The following is a 20,818-nucleotide window of genomic DNA, read 5'->3' as shown; positions in this document are numbered from 1 at the left end:
AATGGGAAAATGCGCTCGAGCGGAGGGGGCGGGGCCTCCCTGTCTCGACAGTGAAGGGTTTGAATAAAGGCCGGGTTCTGAGAACGTTATTAACGAACTAAGATGAGGCCCCGCCCCTCGAGTGGAGCGTGCGTGCGCATTGATTGAGCTCACAATCGGACGCAATGGAGGCCAGTCACAAGCTTTCAACACTGGGGGTTCAGCACAGTGGTGCAAGAGCAGCAGGATTGCAGGCTGATGGTGGCCCTCAGGGGGAAGGCTTGCAGTCGGATCCGAGCCCCCAAGAACCGAGGCAATCTGACGGTTGTTCCCAGCCGTGCAAAGGAGTTTGGGGAGAAAGTACCAAACCAGGAAGAGGACCTCATGGAGAGGGAGCACCTAATGCCAGCCCCCTGAAGGGAAGCACATCTACCAAAGGCCTCCAGGAGGAACATAATGGTGCATCCACAGAGCCACAGGAACTCCAAAGGGTACCATGGGAGGGGCTTGATAACCACAGAGATGTCAAGGAACATGCAAATGAACATATTCAAGATCATGCTGGTAAGGTGGCCAGAATGGTGGTGGGTGAGATCAGAGACCAGAGTGAAGGGTATATGGAACGCACGGGTGATCAAAGCGTGGTCCAAAGAAAAAGCTGTGGGTCCACAAATGACCAGATAGATACCTCTCAGGGTACTAGAAGTACAGTGGGTCACCAGAGCTCCAGGTCCTCTGTAAGTGATCAGTTTGAGGTTGATAGGGACACCAAGGCACTCAGGAATGATGAGAGTATGTGTTATAGGAGCTCCGTTGGACCTATAAATGATCACACTGAACATCTTAGAGACACCACAGGGTCCACGAGTGAACAAAGTGAGTGTGTTAGGGACAGTAGAATATCCACAAGTGACGAGAGAGAGGGTCAAGGGGTTAGCAGGGGCAGCTCCATTGACCAGAGTGAAAGCATTACTGACCACATAGGAGCTAGAGATTCAATGTGGGTGACTAGTAGCCACACAGAGGACCAAAGAATGTCCAGGGCATTGTTGTGGGAAACAAGTGACCAGATCCACTATGACCACAGGATCACCAGAGGTATAGTGTGGGATGCTAGTGACCAAAGAGTGGTTCACACAGATGCCAGGACCATGCGAGTTTCACCATGGGATATTAGCGATCAGCGGGAAGACCAAAAGACAACCAGGGGTTTGGCTTGGGATGCAGCACAAGAAAGGAATGTTTACTTTAACCACAGTTCCAATAGAGGGTCTTCCTGGTTGGCAAGTGCCCATAGAGATAACCCCACTGACCATCTGACTGCCCGGGGATCATGGGCAGCAACAGGCCAGTGGCAGATCCACACTGACCAGAGGAGTATTCCGTGGGAAGTAACTAGCCACAGGGGTAGTCTCACTGGTCACAGATCAACCAGGCCATCATGGGAGGCAGTTGACCAAAGTGGGGGGCACTGTGACTTAAGGTCAGTCAGAAGGCCATGGGAGTCTACTGACCAGCAAAACTGTCAAAACGACATTGACCACAGGGAGATTGCCTGCAGAGGCTCATGGGAGTCACAGTGTGACCAGAACAAGAGCCTCACAAGCAACAGAATAGCCATTAGAGGATTGTGGGAAAATGAACAGAGCAAGAGCCATCATACTGACCACCGTATTGCCTCCAGAGGCTGTTGGGAGACCAGTGACCAGAGCAAAGGCCACTTTGAAAATAACCAAGGTCTTATCTCTGCAAGAGGTTGCTGGGAAGATACAGACCAGAGTAAAGTCCATAGTGATGCAGACCTTAGAATGCTCCCTTCCACTGGTTCATGGGGGACATGCGGGGATGGCCAAGGTACCCTAACAAGAGCAGAAGATAGCAAGGTTAATGGAACTGTAGAGGACAACAGAGGATATAGCACTAAGGGAGTGTATGTTATTGTCAAAGACGGAGCTATTAAAACTGAGCACATGGAGGAAGCAAAACCCAAGAAGCTTGTGGCTGAGCATGAAATGGAACAAAGAGAGAATGCTAGTGTTACAGAACCGCCAACTCCCAATGGATATTTACATCCTCAGAGCAAAGAGATGCTCTTAGCACAGGAATCTACAGTCTATGGGACCCCCTCTCAGGACCTGCGAATACCCTTGACGCTGCATCCTGTGCCTCCAGGCACAAGGATACAGTTTCAGGCACCTCCAGCTTCCTCTGAAGTGATTCGACTTACCAAGATGCCGTTGACACCGGTACCCATCAAAATGCAATCCTTGATGGAGCCATCTGTGAAAATTGAGACTAAGGATGTCCCTCTGACTGTCCTACCATCTGATGCAGGTATCATTTATGTATTATCACACTCTGCATTTCTTTTGCATTGACAATTTTTATGGCTTGTGTTAGTGGCGAGTGTCATGCAAATGATGAATGTTAGACATAAGATTCGCAGAGACTCAAGCCATATTTAGATATGTGTGTAGGAGAGAGAGAGATACTGGGAAAGGTGCAGTCTCATATGTTACCCACAGGTTATCACCCAAAATCCACAAAGAAACATGCATGACTAAGTAGAAGTATAGTCAAATTAAGTGTCCCCTGCAATTGAATAATTAGAAAAAAAGTTGATTTTGTCTCTTTGGGTACAAGGTACATGTAAATAACTCGACCCCAAAATACATTTAAACAATAAAATACAGTACATTTAAAACAGGTGATGTATTTCTCAGTTACATTTAAAACGTAAAACCTATTGCCACTCTTCAAACTCACAGGCAAATAAACAATCAATGTCCTGGGCTCAAAAGCCAGCTTATACAAACAAAGGTTTCAACAACTTCTTCTTTACAAACAAAATGGCTGGGCACATTAATAAAACATATGAGATTATATTAGATTTTCTCAGTCTGTAAGTACTTTAATAGGTAACCCTAGCTATAATTTCTCGGCATTCTGATAACAATCCTAGATGAGCTAACACAAGATTCTTACATAATTTAGGACTGGGAATACTAAATAGGTGATTGGTAATACCAGAACAGCCCTTTCCTCTATAAAGACCAAGCAAATACCCTTTTTTTTCTCCAAATGTTTGTCAGCAGAAAAGAAAGTTCAGTTAATATCTCCATTCTGAATTATTTGTAGACTTGTATCAATTCTTTCCTGGCTATAGTCCCCAGGTAAACATTTAACTAATTTAAAAAACAAACAAAAAGTTTCGTTTCCTACACAAGGCAGGTAAATGTTTGCTTGAGCAGAGATCTTTAAAATGCTCAACAGCAAAGACAGACACCTACTGTCTTGTTATTGAAGGAAAAAAAAACGTATTCTGTGGTTTACACTCTATTTGCAAAGAGTGCCACCTATGCTCATGGTACAGTACTTCAGTGCCCATTTTCTTGAGGAAGCCACAAACAATTCTAATCATCTTGTCCTCAAACCACTTATATCAATAGCTCCTCTAAAGTTAGTCCACAGTGCCATAAATAACTATTAGTATACGTTTTTGTGAGCCTTGAACATCGATTCAGCAAATTAACAGATACACCCGCATATATTCCATGCAGTCCTGTAACCACTGCTATAACTATTTCAACTAGAGAATGGCAGCAGTATTGCAAACCCACCATCACATACATTTCATAAATGTCCATCCACTCTACAAAAATCACTTTATTGATCCATGTGCATGAAACCCTCCAAATAGTTCTGCTAAATCAATGTTGTAAAAATGTGTGTTAAGTCAATGAGTGATAACTACCAGAGTCACAAACCTGAACTCTTATCATGTATTCCACATGTCAAATAGGCATTTAATAAACAAAAATCCAAGTAATATTCATAACCTTCAAAAATCAACATAAAATCAAAACGGTCAAACAATAACTAACGGAGGCATTATCTCATTTTCTCTCACCAAGTACTCACCATCAGTATTTTTCTGTGTCTTCATTTGCATTGTTTTCAGTAGTGGGCCAAACATGCCATGGATTGGTATCATAATTGGATAGCAGGGATTATTTTGCTGATTTAGCATAAAATAGAGGCAGATGAATTCACAGAGAAATGCAAAACAAACAAGGCAGTGCATGGTAGAAATATAGAAAACCTCATACACAAAAAACAGAAGGAGGACCTGAGGGAATAAGGGTAAAGAGGAGCAGTATAACCTCACTACTTAATAAAAGATTACCAGGTGAAAAGAAAGAACCCCTCAAACCCGCAATACCCTATCTTAAAGATGAACGTGATCAGATAATCATGAGAAACATTAATATAAAATACTATCACATTCCTGAAAAATGCATACTTCCGTGCCACAGTTACCACTCTTCCTGATATTGAATGAATGTTGCCATTCATCCACACTAGACAAAATGTCATGGAGGTCTGGTTTCAGAGGTTAAGCACTTACTAAGAACTTCATAATCGCTCACCTTAACTGTTCCAAAATGGCTTCTCTTACAAACTTTGCCTCAGATCTGCAAAAAATTGTAAAAATAATCTTTAGAAAAATAGTAGAAAACCAAAATAACATGTTAAAAGTAATATCAATAAGTAACATATTTGTTAATACCATTTCAAACTAGACATTATAGATAACAAACATGTAATATTACATTTTATAGAAAAGCAAGCATTCCAGGGAGAGCACCAGGCTCATTTCTGTGTTGTCTTCCCTACTTTTGCCATCACAGACAGAGTCCACGTCTCCCCCCAGTGGCAGAGGTTTGCCATGTGTTATGCTAAGACCCATCCTTTTGTAATATTTGTTCTGACTTAATTTCCAGTTAGCAAGTAAAAACATTAGTCATTGGGTTGAGTACAAATGAGCACAGCCACAGTCTGCGTCATTGCTAGGTGTTTTCAAGGAGATAATACTGTTCTCTTTGTATTTGTAGCTCACCCACGTTTTTATTGTGGCAGTGGCCAGAAGGATAGAGCCTATCTTTGTGACTTTATCCCACTCTCCAATAAATGTCTCTCAGTTTGTATTTCTCTGAAAAAAAGTCAACAAACTGGCATTGAAATTTAACAAATCTCACTTTAGCTTCCCCACTACTCTTGACTCTCGATCCATCTGTGAAGTCTGATTTTTTTTCTCAGTCCTCTCATAGTCAAAGCTTGCAGCCTACCAATAAATATATAAAACATATCTTCTCGGTTAGCTTTGAATTCTGATCACACATTTTTATTTTCTTTACAACATAATTTCTATCAGACTGACATATGAACAGGCCATGACTGCTCATTTCTGTCAAAATCCTTTCTCAACATCAGTGAATTTAGAAATTTCACTAGATGACTGGCCTCCTGAAATTCACGGAAAGGGTATCATTTTAAAGAAGTAGAATACCAAACTTATAGGAATAAATATTTGTTATAGCTTGCTGTTCAGTTATTGAATGGATGATCATACATCAAATGTTGCTGTGTCGATGATAATAGTAATATTTCCTTGAATAATAAAAACATATCCTGCAAAATTCTGGTTGAGGATAAGGTCAAAGCCAAAACATGTGTCACCTCTTGTGGCAAATAGTGTCTGAGTATTATTCAAGACTGTTTGGTAAGATCAAAGACATATTGACAAGTCTGGATACTAAGGACAACCCCAGAGTAAGCAGAAACATGCCACAGTGACCTTTATTTTAACAAAATGTTAGCGGTTAACAGTAATGTTTCAGGCTCTCCTTGCAATTAACAGTTTAGTCACTGGGAGATGTACTGTTGTTTAGCTTCGGGCTCATATCTGATCCTACAGTGTCCTGTGATACTACCAATCCAGCTTTTTGTCCATGGTGCATGCTGCAAGAGACTTAGGGGGTTATTACAACTTTGGAGGAGGTGTTAATCCGTCCCAAAAGTGGTGGATATACCACCAGCCGTATTACGAGTTCCATAGGATATAATGGACTCGTAATACGGCTGGTGGTATATCCGTCACTTTTGGGACGGATTAACACCTCCTCCAAAGTTGTAATAACCCCCATACACTTTAAGTTAAGAATGATGCTGTGAAATGACTGCAGAAAGTGCTTCATAAGCCTCACTGATCTAGCTAGGTATTTCAACTGAAAAGATAAAGGGACCTTGTAGGAAGGTCCTTAATGGTTCTTACTTTTCTTTGGAAAAGTCCAGTTTGTCCAGTCTGATACGATCAGCTCCAGCCCTTAACAATGTTCTATGATGTGCCTCATGCTAATTGTGTACCAGAAGCATGAAAACAAATCAGTCCTCACCAGTCTCTTCCCACACTGGAAACATTTGGAAATGCACTCCTGACAAGAGCAGGTGTTAGTCTTTTCCCAGTGAATGAAAAAATGGGGTGTAAGGAATATGAATTTGCAATTGCTCCTCAGAATTGTACATGAAGAAATACACATGTGTACTTTAAATGAGTTACAAAAGTTTACTAGGTTACTGGGCCTTTTTCTGTAAGCTCTTGTGAATTCCTAAAGGATATGAAACTACACCCTGGAGTGTGGAATTCCTATAGCCCAACGCCCAGCACATATTGTTTAGGGTCAAGGAGAACAAGTTTTCATGTTTATCTTGCCCTTTGGACAGGTAGGCCCACCCCCGGTAGCACAATCCCTTTGGCTGCTAGTTTATAGGGAAGGGAACTGTCCGCAGTTGAAGTAATATTTGTGTCTATATGTTAATGCTGTTCAAACTTGTATTTATGGTTTATGAATGCAAAGCCTTTATTATTAGGGTGAGCACTCTAAATAAATGTTGTAAGCTCAAACTGCACTACTGACAGTGGTTCCACAAAAGAAAGTGTACACATGTTTGTAACATTTAACAATATGAGACTATGTATAATGCTTCCAGATTAGATACAAATGTTTGTCGAAGCTTGTAAGCAAGATTGATGCTCCTTTACTTTCAAAATAAAATGTTCAGAAACAAAATGCATGTTTGAAAAAAAAACGATGGCAAAATTACTGTGAAATTTTAGGTATTCTTTCTTTGAGGCATCATTTAATAAAATGTGTTGATGCATGCTAGTATTTCCAAAAATATTCATAATGGAAAATCAGTGTAACCAGTTTCAACAAGATTATGGAAAACATTAAAATAAACAAGTATTGGCAAAGCCACCCGATCCAACACTAGTGGTCAGTCTTTTGGTTTTGTCAATGCATGTCTTGTTTTGACATAGCTTCTATAAAACTTTATTGTTGTCAGGCCCTAATCCATTCCAACAAACATTGGCAAAAAGCATTTTGTGGTCTCAAAAAGCACACATTGCCACAGTAGTGCCTGGTACTGACCAAAACTACTCTGTGTGCCAATACGCTCTTCGTGGAAGAGCAGAATGCTATTACTTACAGTAAAACCAACCGATAGATGGATAGAGAAATAGAATTTTAATAAAAACTAAAAGTCTTGGTTAACACCAGACTTAATAGGGGCCCAATGCTTAAATAAAGTCAGAAAGTGCACCTTGTATTAGTGCAGAATTATGGATTTCATGAATTCACAAAACTTTACAGAAGTAGACCAGGAATTCGTACTCCAAGAAAATATTTGTGAAGTATATTTCAGCACGAGTAAATGTGTCTGTTTAGATTTGCTTATGCGAAAATGTATTCAGCGTTTCCAAGTTCATTTCCCTCCAACCACTTTTTTCCCAAACCTGGAATCACATCCACTTCTACCCTTGTCAGGAGTAAATTTCCAACCTTTCTCAGCATGGAAAAGATTTGAGAAGCGCTGGTGAAAATCCTTAAAACATGCAAGTTAACAGGCATTCCAACCCTGGAACTATTGCTTACTGCTAACTCCAGCCCCATTATGTTGATCTTCGGAAAGGTGGCAGAATAAGGACATTGCTAGTATTTAAGCCCTACTATAGTATTAGCCCTGGCATAATCAGAGAGGCTATTAACCCCTTCACTGCCAGGCCTTTTCCCCCTCCTGTGCCAGGCCTTTTTTTGCCTATTTGGAATAGTTCTCGCTTAGGCCCTCATACCTTTTGTCCACATAAGCTACCCACGCCAAATTTGCGTCCTTTTTTCCCAACATCCTAGGGATTCTAGAGGTACCCAGACTTTGTGGGTTCCACTGAAGGAGGCCAAGAAATTAGCCAAAATACAGTGAAAATTTCGTTTTTTAAAAACAAAATGGGAAAAAGGGTATGTAGAAGAAGCCTTGTGGTTTTTCCCCTGAAAATGGCATCAACAAAGTGTTTGCGGTGCTAAAATCACCAGCTTCCCAGCTTTCAGGAACAGGCAGACTTGAATCAGAAAACCCAATTTCTCAACACAATTTTGGCATTTTACTGGGACATACCCCATTTTAACGATTTTTTGTGCTTTCAGCCTCCTTCCAGTCAGTGACAAAAATGGGCATGAAACCAATGATGGATCCCAGAAACCTAAACATTTCTGAAAAGTAGACAAAATTCAGAATTCAGCAAGGGGTAATTTGTGTAGATCCTACAAGGGTTTCCTACAGAAAATAACAACTGGAAACAAATATATTGAAATTGAGGTGAAAAAAACAGCAATTTTTCTCTACGTTTTACTTGTAACTTTTTCCTGCAATGTCAGATTTTTGAAAGCAATATACTGTTACGTCTGCTGGACTCTTCTGGTTGCTGGGATATATAGGGCTTGTAGGTTCATCAAGAACCCTAGGTACCCAGAGCCAATAAATGAGCTGCACCCTGCAGTGGGTTTTCATTCTATACCGGGTATACAGCAATTCATTTGCTGAAATATAAAGAGTCAAGAAAACCTTTGTATTTCCAAAATGGGCACAAGATAAGGTGTTGAGGAGCAGTGGTTATTTGCACATCTCTGAATTCCGGGGTGCCAATACTAGCATGTGAATTACAGGGCATTTCTCAAATAGACGTCATTTCTACACACTCTCTTATATTTGGAAGGAAAAAATGCAGAGAAAGACAAGGGGCAATAACACTTGTTTTGCTATTCTATGTTCCCCCAAGTCTCCCGATAAAAATGGTACCTCACTTGTGTGGGTAGGCCTAGCGCCCGCGACAGCAAATGCCCCAAAACACAACGTGGACACATCCCATTTTTCTACAGAAAACAACGTTTTTTTTGCAAAGTGCCTACCTGTAGATTGTGGCCTCTAGCTCAGCCGGCACCCAGGGAAACCTACCAAACCTGTGCATTTTTGAAAACTAGAGACCTAGGGGAATCCAAGATGGGGTGACTTGTGTGGCTCTGACCAGGTTCTGTTACCCAGAATCCTTTGCAAACCTCAAAATTTGGCTAAAAAAAGCACGTTTTCCTCACATTTCGGTGACAGAAAGTTCTGGAATCTGAGAGGAGCCACAAATTTCCTTCCACCCAGCATTCCCCCAAGTCTCCCGATAAAAATGATACCTCACTTGTGTGGGTAGGCCTAGCGCCCGCGACAGTAAATGCCCCAAAACACAACGTGGACACATCCAATTTTTCTACAGAAAACAGAGGTGTTTTTTGCAAAGTGCCTACCTGTAGATTTTGGCCTCTAGCTCAGTCTGCAGCTAGGGAAACCTACCAAACCTGTGCATTTCTGAAAAATAGAGACCTAGGGGAATCCAAGAAGGGGTGACTTGTGGGGCTCTGACCAGGTTCTGTTACCCAGAATCCTTTGCAAACCTCAAAATTTGGCTAAACAAACACGTTTTCCTCACATTTCGGTGACGGAAAGTTCTAGAATCTGAGAGGAGCCACAAATTTCCTTCCACCCAGCGTTCCCCGAAGTCTCCCGATAAAAATGATACCTCACTTGTGGGTGTGGGCCAGGTGCCTGCAACAGAAAAAGGCCACAAACTTATAGAGATGATGGGGATAGCACAGCGAGTTGATAAGCACATATTCTTCTTCTATACATCTTTAGGCTGACTCTGCTTTGGGGACCCACACAAGTGAGGTGTCATTTTACTTGGGAGGCTGAGGGGAACGCTGGGGAGTAGGAATTTTTTGCTGGAGCATTGATCGTACAAACAAAAGTCAGGAAAATATGCTTTTTAAGCACATTTTGAGGTTTGCAGAGGAGTCTGTGTAAGAAAATGTTGGGGGATCAACGCAAGCCACACCTCCCTGGACTCATTGGGGTGTCTAGTTTAAAAAAATGTCTGGGTTTGGTAGGTTTCCCTAGATGAAGGCCGCACCCAGGACCAAAAACATGGGTGCCTCCTCCCCCCCAAACACAGGTAGTTTTGTCTGTGATGTGCCAAACACTAAAATTGTGAAAAGAAACGCACTTAGGTTATGTGAAAAAGACCCCTCACCCACCAACCAAGTTGGTGGCATGCTTCATCATCGGGGTCCCGCCTGAGACACCTAGCGTGTCACAAGTGTGCTGCGACGCCTGATTACAGCAGAGCAGGTTTTTTAATTTTTACCACACATACTGGTTGGATTTGGCACGAGGGTGAGTGATGGTTCAGTAGATAAAATTTTATTAACAAGAGATTTCACAAAAGTGAAATGCACTGGTAATAACTGAAAGGCCAATAAACGGAACCAATGACTCACAGCTCGTGAGCTGTAAAACCACAGCAAGGCACCAACCGCTTTACAGTCCATTCACACACCTTTCATACATGACATGCACAAGACCATTCATGCCGCCAGCCACGGGCCCAGCACATTACAACACTCGCATCGACAGATAGTGCCAGTCAAGGGCCCATCACTTTCATATGCCCACATGCCTGATACAGCAATCACACCAGCTGATGAGTGTGTGGACTTGCGTTTGGCTAGCACCGCCAGCCAAGCGCCACCCCACCCATAACGCCAGCCTAGCGCCAGCCTAGCGCCACTCCACCCATACCGCCAGCCAAGCGCCACCCCACGCACACCACCAGCCAAGCGCCACCCCACGCACACCGCCAGCCAAGCGCCACCCCAAGCACATCGCCAGCCAAGCGCCACCCCATGCACACCGCCAGCCAAGCGCCACCCCAAGCACATCACCAGCCAAGCGCCACCCCACGCACACCGCCTGCCAAGCGCCACCCCACGCACACCGCCTTCCAAGCGCCACCCCACGCACACCGCCATCACTTTTTTTTTGTTTATAAACAACAAAGAAACCACTAACTAATTATAAAATAAGTACAAAACTACAAACACAAAAGCTCTAACTAAATACATGACAGTAATGCCAACCGTGAAACTGAACATATGAAAATATAAAACAGCCAGTTTACGCTCACGGTATTTCCCAAAATGTTTTCCTAGTGTGGTAACTTCTAAAACAGCTGGGCACACACAGCCCAGGCTTTGAAGGGCATTCGGGGCAGTACATCCGGCTCTCCCTCCCGATTGCTCTCCGGGCACATACTCTACATTTCTTTGTGGGCAAGTCTTTTTTGGGAGTGGGAGGAATGTGATCTGGAAAGTGGCGATCTTTCAATCCAGCCACTTCCTCCACCACTTCTACTCTAGGAACTCTTGCCCGTACCACCAGAATAAGGCACTCTATTACTGACTCCTGAAATTTAACAAATGACACCCTTGACACAGGTGAACAATCCTTGGACACAATAAAAGCATTAAAAGTTGCCAAATGAAATAAATGTAGGGCCAACTTTTTATACCACACGTAAGACTTACGAAGAGCAGTGTAAGGTTCCAACCTCTGATCTACTCTATCAACACCACCCATGTGCCTATTGTAGTCCAAAATGCATGCAGGTTTGCGCGCTTCCGCAACCTGACCCCAAACAGTCACAGGGAAAGTACTGTCATGGATGGTAGATAGCATGTACACATCCCTCCTGTCTGAAAATTTCAGAGCTAGCAGCTCATTATTCCACAAGGCACTGCACTGTCCCCTCTCAAGTTTTTTAGAGACAAGCTCCCTTGGATAGCCTTTCCAGTTAGAACGGATTGTGCCACAAGCAACGTTGTCCACTCTAAACAACTCCTTGAACAACTGCACTCCAGTGTAGAAATTATCTACGTATAAATGGTGACCTTTGTTAAACAGTCGTCTACCAAGTTTCCGCACAATTTTTTCGCTAACTCCAAAAGTGGCCAGACAACCAGGAGAGTCAATACTGGAATCCCTACCAGTGTAGACCCGGAAATTATACACATATCCTGTACTGCTTTCTGACAGCATATACAATTTAATCCCATACCGTGCCCTCTTACTAGGAATGTACTGCTTAAAAACTAAACGCCCCTTGAAAAGGACCAAAGACTCGTCCACACTTATCTCTTTACCTGGAACATAGACCTCTGAAAACCAATCTACAAAATGATCAAGGACAGGCCTAATCTTAAAAAGACGGTCACAATCAGGGTGATCTTGTGGCAAGGCTAAAGCATTGTGTACAAAATGCAGCATACGAAGAAGAAGCAAATAGCGATTATGTGTCATAGTTGCAGGAAATATAGCAGTTGCCATCAAGGGACTAGTAGACCAATAAGAAGCCAGTGACGGCTTCCTGATCAACCCCATCAAAAAAGTCAAACCTAAAAACTTTTTCATCTCTTCCAGATATGTGGGAACCCACTGAGTAGCTCTAAACTGAGGCCTAAGTCTGGCAGCGTTGTCCCTCAAATATTGCTTTGCATACAAATTAGTCTGCTCCACAATCTCTTCCAAAAACACATTGTCCATAAACAAGTGAAAGAAATGGACAGGCAAAAAGTTTTCCATATTGACTCTACACCCTGGGAGACCAGTAAATGCAGGTAACTGTGGCTGCTCCATGTTTGGGGCAATCCAGGTGACAGGTCTTCTAATGGGAAACCCTTCAGCCCCAGGCTGCTGCACTCTTGGCACATTTATGTCCTCCTCTAACACAGGCCCTTCATCTGCACTGAGAGTAGCTTCCTCATCAGAAGAACACTCTCGGACAGAAAACTCACTGCCAGAATCTCTCACTTCCTCCTCTGCCTCTGATGCAGAGTCAGTCTCGTAATCATGGTCTGAAGATGACTCAAAGAGCATGTCTACAACTTGCTGAGCGGTCACTCTGCGGCTAGCCATGATCCTCACTAACAACAAATTGATTGCCAACCACAACTAGCACTAAAATAAGTAATAAACAAAGTGTAGCTTTATCACAAAGAGTTATGTACTAAAAAACTATACCACTCACTTGCCTGAAAAAGCTACTCACCAGCAACTACTCTGCACAGACACAGCAATCACCAATGATATCCCACTAAAAAGAAAAAAAGTAAAAAGAAAATTAGACATATGACAACACAAATATCATTGTGCTCAAATCTAAGGACAATTTCACACACAATACTGCATTTAGTACACCACCTACAAACATGTCATTCATGCATGTCAACAATACTCCTTTGGAGTAAATTGCTTTCACTTACCTAAAACATGCAACTATGCAAACAGCAGGACAACTACTGCCAAAACCGCGAGGATCCACAGCAACGGAAACAAAAGCTTTGAACTAGAACAAAAAGAAGAAATAAACTGTTATAATCACAAATACAAATACTTCGCCAGTTGACAAACACCCCGCCACCAAGAACTTAGAAATTGTCCCTGGTGCCTAAGTGGCTTCTGCCCCACTAGGAGGCAGATGGGCCTAAAAAAAAAAATAGGCTGCTCTGCCCCCAAGTGGGGCAGAAATGGCCAACAGCTCTGTACCCTGTTTGGGGGGGCGTCCCTTGCCAAAGGGGGCGAATGGGGGTGCCCCCAGCACAAAAAACTACAAAGGGAACCAATAAAAAAAATCTCTGACATCTTGGTGCCTTCTGCTCCCCTTGGGGGCAGATGGGCCTAACAAAAATATGCTGATCTGCCTTCAAGGTGGGCAGAAATGCCCATCACTAATGTGCCCCCTTTAGGGGGCGACCCTTGCCAAAGGGGGCACCTCCAGCACAAAACAAAAAAAGGTGAACAAAAAAAAAAATCCCTGGCGTATTGGTGATTTCTGCCCTCCTGGGGGCAGATGGGCATACAAAAATAGGCCCATCTGCCCCCAAGGGGGGCAGAGATAGCCAATACGAAATTTCCCCACTTTGGAGGGGCGACCCTTACCCAAGGGGTAGCCCCAAACACACAAAACACACACACCACACAATCCCTGGCGCCTAGTGGGTTTCGACCACCCACCCGGGGCCAGATCGTCCAAAAACATGGCCGATCTAGCCCCAGGGGGGGCCTGAACATATAAAAAATTATTGCCCCGGGGCAGCGACCCTTGCCTAAGGGGTCGCTGCCCAAAAACATAAAGAAAATAAAATCCCTGGTGTCTAGTGGTTTTCGGTCCCCTCCTGGGGACAGATCGGCCGAAAAATTGGCCGATCTGTCCCCGGGGGGGGGGCTGAAATAGAATTTAAAAAAAAAGCCCCCAATGGGAGCGACCCTTGCCCAAGGGGTCGCTCCCAAAATACATGACAAAAATCAAATCCCTGGTGTCTAGTGGTTTTCGGCCCCCAATGGGGGCAGATCAGCCGCAAAATCGACCGATCTGCCCTCAGGGGGGGCCGAAATAGGGAAAAAAAATAGCCCCCCATGGGAGCAACCCTTGCCCAAGGGGTCTCTCCCAAAATACATATGAAAAATCAAATCCCTGGTGTCTAGTGGTTTTCGCCCCCCCACCCCCCCGGGGGCAGATCGGCTGAAAAATCGGCCGATCTGCCCCAGGTGTGCCGAAATAGGATAAAAAAAATAGCCCCCAATGGGATCGAGGGGTCGCTCCCAAAATACATTACAAAAGTCAAATCCCTGGTTTCTAGTGGTTTTCACCCCCCCCCCACCGGGGGGGCAAATCGGCCGATCTGCCCTCAGGGGGGGCCGAAATAGGAAAAAAAAATAGCCCCCAATGGGAACGACCCTTGCCCACGGGGTCGCTCCCAAAATACAGTACAAAAAACAAATCCCTGATGGCTAGTGGGGATTCCTGCTCCACGATCGTGGGCCCTGCCCGCGATCGTGGAGCAGGAATCCACTGAAAACAGGCACAGGGAGAAAGGAAAAACCCTTTCCTTTCTCCCCGTGTCTGTTCCCCCCCTCTAAACCCCCAAAAAGGGAAGGACTCACCTCTTCTGAGTCTTCTTTCCTCGACGTGCTGGAAGCAAATGGCTTCCAGTGCGTCCCGGCAATACTTGATGACGTTGGCGCGCTGTCAGATTGCCGAGGGGGGCGGGTCGGGGGTGGAAGGGGAAGGGATTCCCCTAGCTCCCCCCGTGGGCTGGGTGCAGGACGAGGTGATCTCGTCCAAGGTACCCGGGAACCGGTGCCTTGGACGAGATCACCTCGTCCAAGGCACCCTACGGGTTAACAGAGCTATTATATAAAGAGATTTCTGCCATAATTTGTCGCCACACTATATGGTACCACATGGACAAGTAGATTTTTTTACAGGACAAGTAGATCTATGATACAACCTGTCCCGTGGACAAGCAGATGTTTTATTAAATTCCACACCCCGGACACCACTGCAAGGACATATACCTATGGCTGCACTTTAGTGACTCTCTTTAAGAATTGGGCCTCAAATCTGATGGACAATTTTTTTTTACTTTTGTCCTTGATCCCAAACAATGTGTGCTGGATGGGTAACTGGAATTCCTCACCCCACGATTAAGTGCTGCTTTAAACAAGGCAAAATGAACCCCTAATCTAATCCACTTTATATCCAACACACCCTGACCATTCATGTGAGTTGGCTAATAATTGGTGTGATGTTTAGAAAATCGGACTCAGCTGAGTCAGAGTTTATCGGCTGCCGTAAACACCACCCATTTAAGAGTCCTTCTCCAATTATGGAAAATAACGTATAGGTTTTTGGGCGTACTGCTCCAAAATCTGCAAGTCTCATATTAACCGGGCATTTTCCCCCTAAAATGTGTTTTTAGGTTTGACTTTCTGAAAATTAACTGTGGATTACAATTTTTATTGTAATACTTGTAATTACTCCCAGTGTGGTAATATTAGCTACTGCACACATTAGAATTTAGGAGCCAGCTCATAGTAAGGAGCTTAGTCTTTGGAACACCCTACCTTCCAACACCCATTTGGCTCTAGAATTCTCATTAACGGTCCATCTGAAAATGAATTTATTCTCCCATCCATCCAAAATGATGAACTGCAATCACCACTCCACTATACTGTTGTCTGAGAACACCGTCTTTACTGTCACCCACTCTGGAAGCTTTTCTGTGTTTTTTACCCATTCTTTGCCTTTCTTTCACACATCCTAGTTCCTCATATTAGTTAATTGCCACTTACCAATCTCTTTTACCATTTGGTAAATTTATCTTCTTAACAATGTTAAAATAAGATACATATACATGTATTATTTGCTCTAATGAAAAATGCTGCAATCTCTGTCATTGTGCTGTTGCAAATAAGGTGCCAAAACCTTTTACAGATTGCTAAACCCATGGCTCCACATAAGTTACAAGCTTTGGTCTAGCTTGTACGTTTGGAAAAGTAACCCATAATAAATATTTTTTAATTTGTTGTTGATTATTGTTCTTGGGTGCTCTCAGAGTGCTAAGTGTGATGTTTATTCGTCTCATTCATGTGTTAGTGATGCATTCAAGCTGCACAGTCAACAACATCATGTACATTAGAGTGCCCACATCCTTCCTTAAACTGGGTGTGAAACTGTAGGAGGCTGGACTGGCTTGTAGTGAGTACCTAGGGGTACTTGCACCTTGCACCAGGCCCAGTTATCCCTTATTAGTGTATAGGGTGTCTAGCAGCATAGGCTGATAGATAATGGTAGCTTGGCAGAGCAGCTTAGGCGGAACTAGGAGACGAGTGAAGCTCCTACAGTACCACCTAGTGCCATATGCACAATATCATAAGAAAACACAATACACAGATATACTAAAAATAAAGGTACTTTATTTTTATGACAATATGCCAAAAGTATCTCAGTGAGTACCCTCAGTATGAGGATAGCAAATATACACAAGATATATGTACACAATACCAAAATATGCAGTAATAGTATTAGAAAACAGTGCAAACAATGTATAGTTACAATAGGATGCAATGGAGACACATAGGGATAGGGGCAACACAAACCATATACTCCAAAAGTGGAATGCGAACCACGAATGGACCCCAAGCCTATGTGACCTTGTAGAGGGTCGCTGGGACTATTAGAAAATAGTAAGGGTTAGAAAAATAGCCCAACCCAAGACCCTGAAAAGTGAGTGCAAAGTGCACTAAAGTTCCCCAAAGGACATAGAAGTCGTGATAGGGGAATTCTGCAGGAAAGACACAAACCAACAATGCAACAACAATGGATTTCCAGTCGAGGGTACCTGTGGAACAAGGGGACCAAGTCCAAAAGTCACAAGCAAGTCGGAGATGGGCAGATGCCCAGGAAATGCCAGCTGTGGGTGCAAAGGAGCTGCTACTGGACAGTAGAAGCGTAGGTTTCTGCAAGAACGACAAGGGCTAGAGACTTCCCCTTTGGAGGACGGATCCCTCACGCCGTGGAGAGTCGTGCAGAAGTGTTTTCCCGCCGAAAGACCGCCAACAAGCCTTGCTAGCTGCAAATCGTGCGGTAAGAGTTTTTGGATGCTGCTGTGGCCCAGGAGGGACCAGGATGTTGCAAATTGCGTCAGGGGACAGAGGGGACGTCGAGCAAGACAAGGAGCCCTCTCAGCAGCAGGCAGCACCCGGAGAAGTGCCAGAAACAGGCACTACGAGGATGCGTGAAACGGTGCTCACCCGAAGTCGCACAAAGGAGTCCCACGTCGCCAGAGAACAACTTAGGAGGTCGTGCAATGCAGGTTAGAGTGCCGTGGACCCAGGCTGGACTGTGCACAAAGGATTTCCGCCGGAAGTGCACGGAGGCCGGAGTAGCTGCAAAAGTCGCGGTTTCCAACAATGCAGTCTGGCGTGGGGAGGCAAGGACTTACCTCTACCAAACTTGGACTGAAGAGTCACTGGTCTGTGGGAGTCACTTGGACAGAGTTGCTGGATTCAAGGGACCTCGCTCGTCGTGCTGAGAGGAGACCCAAGGTACCGGTGATGCAGTTCTTTGGTGCCTGCGGTTGCAGGGGGACGATTCCGTCGACCCACAGGAGATTTCTTCGGAGCTTCTAGTGCAGAGAGGAGGCAGACTACCCCCACAGCATGCACCAGCAGGAAAACAGTCGAGAAGGCGGCAGGATCAGCGTTACAGAGTTGCAGTAGTCGTCTTTGCTACTATGTTGCAGTTTTGCAGGCTTCCAGCGCGGTCAGCAGTCGATTCCTTGGCAGAAGGTGAAGAGAGAGATGCAGAGGAACTCGGATGAGCTCTTGGATTCGTTATCTAAAGAATCCCAAGAGACAGAGACCCTAAATAGCCAGAAAAGAGGGTTTGGCTACCTAGGAGAGAGGATAGGCTAGCAACACCTGAAGGAGCCTATCACAAGGAGTCTCTGACGTCACCTGATGGCACTGGCCACTCAGAGCAGTCCAGTGTGCCAGCAGCACCTCTGTTTCCAAGATGGCAGAGGTCTGGAGCACACTGGAGGAGCTCTGGGCACCTCCCAGGGGAGGTACAGGTCAGGGGAGTGGTCACTCCCCTTTCCTTTGTCCAGTTTCGCGCCAGAGTAGGGCTAAGGGGTCCCTGAACCGGTGTAGACTGGCTTATGCAGAAATGGGCACCAAATGTGCCCATGAAAGCATTTCCAGAGGTTGGGGGAGGCTACTCCTCCCCTGCCTTCACACCATTTTCCAAAGGGAGAGGGTGTAACACCCTCTCTCAGAGGAAGTCCTTTGTTCTGCCATCCTGGGCCAGGCCTGGCTGGACCCCAGGAGGGCAGATGCTTGTCTGAGGGGTTGGCAGCAGCAGCAGCTGCAGTGAAACCCCAGGAAAGGCAGTTTGGCAGTACCAGGGTCTGTGCTAAAGACCACTGGGATCATGGGATTGTGCCAACTATGCCAGGATGGTATAGAGGGGGCAATTCCATGATCATAGACATATTACATGGCCATATTCGGAGTTACCATTGTGAAGCTACATATAGGTAGTGACCTATATGTAGTGCACGCGTGTAATGGTGTCCCCACACTCACAAAGTCCAGGGAATTGGCCCTGAACAATGTGGGGGCACCTTGGCTAGTGCCAGGGTGCCCACACACTAAGTAACTTAGCACCCAACCTTTACCAGGTAAAGGTTAGACATATGGGTGACTTATAAGTTACTTAAGTGCAGTGTAAAATGGCTGTGAAATAACGTGGACGTTATTTCACTCAGGCTGCAGTGGCAGGCCTGTGTAAGAATTGTCAGAGCTCCCTATGGGTGGCAAAAGAAATGCTGCAGCCCATAGGGATCTCCTGGAACCCCAATACCCTGGGTACCTCAGTACCATATACTAGGGACAGGGGTGTGGAATTTATTAAAATATCTACTTGTCCTGGGGACAGGTTGCTTCTCAAATCTACTTGTCCTGTAAAAAGATCTACTTGTCCCTTTGGTGCCATGTAGTGCGGCGCCAAATAATGGCAGCAATCTCATTATGTAAGAGCTCTGATAATAGCCTCTCTGATTATGCCAGGGCTACTACCATAGTAGGGCTTGAATACTTGCAGTTTCAATTCCTACTGGAGCAATTTCCTTATTTTGCCACCTTTCTACAGATGTGCATACTGGGGCTGGAGGAAGCAGTAAGCAATAGTTCCAGGGCTGGAATGCCTTTGAGTCTGCAAACCTACTAACTTGCATGTTTTAAAGATTTTCACCAGCTTCTCTCTAATAAGAAAGGTTGGACATTTATTCCTGACAATGGCAGAATTAGAACTTCTTCCAGGGTTGGGAAGAAAGTGGCTGGAGGGAAAATGAACTTGCAAATGCTCAATAGATTTTCACATGAGCAAATCTACACATGGTATTTACCCATGCTAAAATACAGTTCACAAATATTTTATAGGGGTACGACATATACCATGGGTGCACTTTTGTGACTTTCTTTAAGAATTTGGGGCCACATGTAGGTAGGTTCAGATTTGCGACCCGCAAATTGCGAGTCGCAAATCCGAATGTAGGATGGTGTCCCTGACACCATCTGTGATTCGCAAGGGCTTCACAAATGCCCACCTGAATAATCATGAGGTGGGTCGCAATTTGCGACCCCCTTGCGAATGGCGGCCCTCACATGGATGGTGGCCTGCTGGAGACAGCAGACCACCATGTCTGTGACTGCTTTTCAATAAAGCATTTTTTTTTTTTTTGTAATGCAGACCACTGCCTGCTCTGAAAAAATGTTTACAGTGACATTCACAATGGGGAAGGGGTCCCATGGGGACACCTTCCCTTTTGCGAAAGTGTTAGCACCCATTTGAAATGGGTGCAAACTGCGATTGGTTTGCGCCCATGTTCGCAAAACAATCCTACATTGCATCCGAGTCGCAATTAGGAAGGGAACACCCCTTCCTAATTGCGAGTCGCAAACCCGTTTTGCGATTCGGTAACCAGGTTACCGAATCGCAAAACTGGGTTTGTGCATCACAATGTGCTTTTTGCACGTCGCAAACAGCGAAAGTCGCTGTTTGCGACATGCAAAAAGCTACCTACATGTGGGTCTTGGTCCCTAATTAGGTCTGGTGTTAACAAAGACATTTTGTTTTTATTAAACTTCTATTTCTCTCTCTTTCGGCTGGCTTTACTGTGAGTGATCGCAATCTGCTCTTCCACAAGGAGCATATTGGCATACAAAGTAGTTTTGTTCAGTGTCAGGAACTACAGTGGCAATCAGTGACGTAACGAAACTGGAGGGTGCCCCTTTGCAAAGAACATGGAGGAGCCCCCTCTCCAGACTCACTCAGGGCAGGTGCTGTGCTGAAGGGGCCCCCTGGAGGGCGGCTGCGGGGCCTTTGTTATGCCACTAGTGGTAACGTGTGCTTTTAGAGTTCAAAAACGTTTTGGGT

General features: G+C 44.6%; 1 protein-coding gene across 1 annotated transcript in view; it reads left to right on the top strand.

Annotated features, from left to right (window-relative positions):
• Positions 1–1,618: 1,618 nt before the first annotated feature.
• The window catches only part of SOX30 (SRY-box transcription factor 30), a 372,899-nt gene continuing 353,699 nt past the window's right edge, over positions 1,619–20,818 (top strand). Inside the window, exon 1 of the mRNA XM_069202021.1 lies at positions 1,619–2,313. Coding sequence (XP_069058122.1) covers positions 1,788–2,313 — 526 coding nt within the window. The 5' untranslated portion in view covers positions 1,619–1,787. The remainder of the gene's footprint in view (positions 2,314–20,818) is intronic.

The sequence above is a fragment of the Pleurodeles waltl genome, chromosome 7, assembly GCF_031143425.1.
Source record: "Pleurodeles waltl isolate 20211129_DDA chromosome 7, aPleWal1.hap1.20221129, whole genome shotgun sequence".
NCBI classification, from domain to species: domain Eukaryota; kingdom Metazoa; phylum Chordata; class Amphibia; order Caudata; family Salamandridae; genus Pleurodeles; species Pleurodeles waltl.
This window is presented reverse-complemented; position numbering and strand designations above follow the sequence as displayed.